The sequence below is a fragment of the Zingiber officinale genome, chromosome 8A, assembly GCF_018446385.1.
Source record: "Zingiber officinale cultivar Zhangliang chromosome 8A, Zo_v1.1, whole genome shotgun sequence".
NCBI lineage: Eukaryota > Viridiplantae > Streptophyta > Magnoliopsida > Zingiberales > Zingiberaceae > Zingiber > Zingiber officinale.
In genome coordinates, this window is record NC_056000.1 from 91665715 (window position 1) to 91668549 (window position 2835).

General features: G+C 47.2%; 1 protein-coding gene across 1 annotated transcript in view; it reads right to left on the minus strand.

The window, feature by feature from the left end:
* Positions 1-1021: 1021 nt before the first annotated feature.
* LOC122011057 (acyl-CoA-binding domain-containing protein 4-like) overlaps positions 1022-2835 on the minus strand; it is a 30321-nt gene continuing 28507 nt past the window's right edge. The window contains exons 14-16 of the mRNA XM_042567498.1: positions 1715-2035; positions 1240-1638; positions 1022-1033 (exon numbers count right to left, since the gene is read on the minus strand). Coding sequence (XP_042423432.1) covers positions 1022-1033; positions 1240-1638; positions 1715-2035 — 732 coding nt within the window. The remainder of the gene's footprint in view (positions 1034-1239; positions 1639-1714; positions 2036-2835) is intronic.

A 2835-nucleotide genomic window follows, 5' to 3' on the forward strand; every position in this document is an offset into this window, starting at 1 on the left:
AAAATATTTCTCTTTCCATTCCAAGTCTGAGGATGGAAGGGGAACAAAGAAGGTAGTTCAAGTATGGGTCTGGAGACGGAAAAAGCCCTCACTATGACGATGAGGGGTAAAGAAGCAGTGGAATAGGCGGAGTCCAGGGTATGTCACACACTTCACAGAGTAGGAGAACCCACATAAGATCCTCATAGAATTGGGAGTGAATTGACAAAGAGGAATTCAGAAGTACCGACTCACTTTCAGAGAAGAAAAGGTGGATGGGAAGACGGAGGTCGGTGACAAACTACTCTTTGAAAAAGGTCATATATCCTGCCGGAGGGGAAAAGACCCTGTGAACCTCAGAAGGTATGATGATATGCATGGCCATGAGAATTTCATATGAGAAGCGAAGATCGTCCAGATCCATGCCGATGAAGGTTGAAACTCCGAGAGAGTAGGTAGGCATAGGGGAATCCATAAGAGGGTGCAAACACGAAGCACAAGGGTTAGAGCACAGCAGGTACCAGAAACAAGAGGAAGGCTTACTTTGGAGATGAAAAGTTTAGTGAAACGGAAGGGGAATGATATTTATAGCTATCAAGGGGGGCACAGAGGGTCTCGTCATCAGCGCCCATCAAACAGTCCGTGCCTAAGGTAGCTGGCGTCATCCATAGATTTAAAAGCAACGATGGTCATAGGATCATTCTAGAAAACGACACCAAGGGGGCATGTCGGGAAAAGCGGAGGTGAGGGACACGAGGGGGATAAAGGTTTATTGTGGCTTCGGGAGTAGGCGATGTTACAATAACTTCCCCTCAGTCCTATAAGGAGACCCTTGAATATCGTGGCTCATGACTAGGCGAGTAGCAAGATCACACAAAACTCGATCTGGAACCCTAGAGTAGGTTGGTCAGGCAAAGCGATTGATCGGGTAGCCACATCAATAAACCCGGTCGGGATATTTGATTGGCCGGTCAGGATAAACGCCCGGTCAGGTAAAGGGACTTGCCCGATGGCATTTCTTGATGCCTACATAGATGTTAAGTTAACTAAACACCTGCAAGAGGAAAAGTCACTTAACAAGCTACTTGAACATATCAAATGGAAAGTAGTAAGTGAACAATACATTGCACAAGGGTAGTCCACCTAGACACATGCCTTTCATAATTTTCAAATCAATATTACAGAAGGAGGAGAAGTCCTACATCCTTGGAAGAGAAGGGTACAAGATAAGCACAAGTTAGTCATCAAAAGAGGGAATACTTCATCAGGAAGCTCTCGGAGAAGGCGAGCGCGGTCCAAGAAGTCATCAGGAGGGGATGACTGGAGGTAACCTTTCTCACAGAGCTGCAATAGGGCCCCCACACCACCATAACAAATCATCCGATCAATGAGACTGCCTATCTTAGCTCCAAATTCTTGGGAAGCAAGGAAGGTGGCCTTGTAAGCTTGTAGGCGAGCAGCCTCGCCGACTTGATAGTCTTTCAGCTCGCCCTTGACCTTGTCTGCATCAACTCGGACCGCAGCTAGCTCTTGATGTGCAATGGTGGCCTCGTCTCGGGCCTTTGAGAGGTCCACCTGAAGAGACTTGAGGGTAGCCTTGGCTACCTCCCACTGCTTCTGAAAGGCAGCCTCCCGATCAGTGCTTGCAGATAGATCTGCCTTTTAGGCCGCCAGATCTCTCTAAAGCAGTGTGGGCCTTGTTAAGCTCCCACAGCCACGAAGAAAGGGTGGTCACCTCAGCTTCATTCTCTTCTAGATCGGCCAAGACCTGGGCACGCCTCAGACCCTTAGACTTAAGCTTGGATTCACTCGTCTTCAGGGCAATCTGAAAGGTTTGTACTTTCTCTAACTCCACCTGAGCCATGCCCCTGGTGACTTGGGCCTTCTCCTCGGCAGTCTGAAGATAGGACTGCATTGGGTTATCAAGGGTGGTCAGATCCAAAGCACAGCTGGCGGTCGTGGGAGATTTCAGCTCCTGGAGGCGAGCCCTCAAAGACTCGTTCTCTTGCTGCAGACCATCCACGTATTGCGATATGCTAAGACCCAGGGCACAAGTCTATCAAGAGTAGAAGAGGATTAACATTATCTCAAGATATGGAAAGTGTAGGATCAAAAAGAATTTAGATATCTCCACAATGGTATGATATTATCCACTTTGGGCCTAGGCCCTAATGACTTTGCTCTTGGGCTCTACCCAAAAGGCCTCATGCTAATGGAGATATATTTTCTCTTATAAACTCATGATCTTTCCTAGATGTTTTCAATGTGGGACTATGTTTGTAACCTTGCAACCCCAACAATCCCCCCCTCAAACAAAGGACCACGGGCTTCCCACGTCCGATCCTCGACCCACTCGGTTCATCCGACCAATTAGGACTTCCTTATCTAGCCGCAACTAGAACTTCTTACCTGGTGTCTGATCCTCTTTATCCGAACATAGGAGCCCCCACTTTCTTTGTTCGAGGTCAATATTGTACCTATATGGCTCAATCAGACCATAGCTCTTGTGCACAGTCAGCGGTTAAACCTTCTGGTAGTCCAGGCTCATATACCAATTGTAGGATCGAAAAGAATTTAGATATCTCCACAATGGTATGATATTGTCTACTTTGGGCCTAGGCCCTCATGACTTTGCTCTTGGGCTCTACCCAAAAGGTCTCATGCCAATAGAGATATCTTTTCTCTTATAAACCCATGATCTTTCCCATGTGTTTTCAATATGGGACTATGTTTGCAACCTTGCAACCCCAATAGAAAGGACAAAGAAAACTCACCGATACTAGCTATTGTGAGAACTTGTCGGCCAATTCCAGTTGCGGGCCCTCCAAAATTTGGTCGGCAGCAGCTTTCCATGAG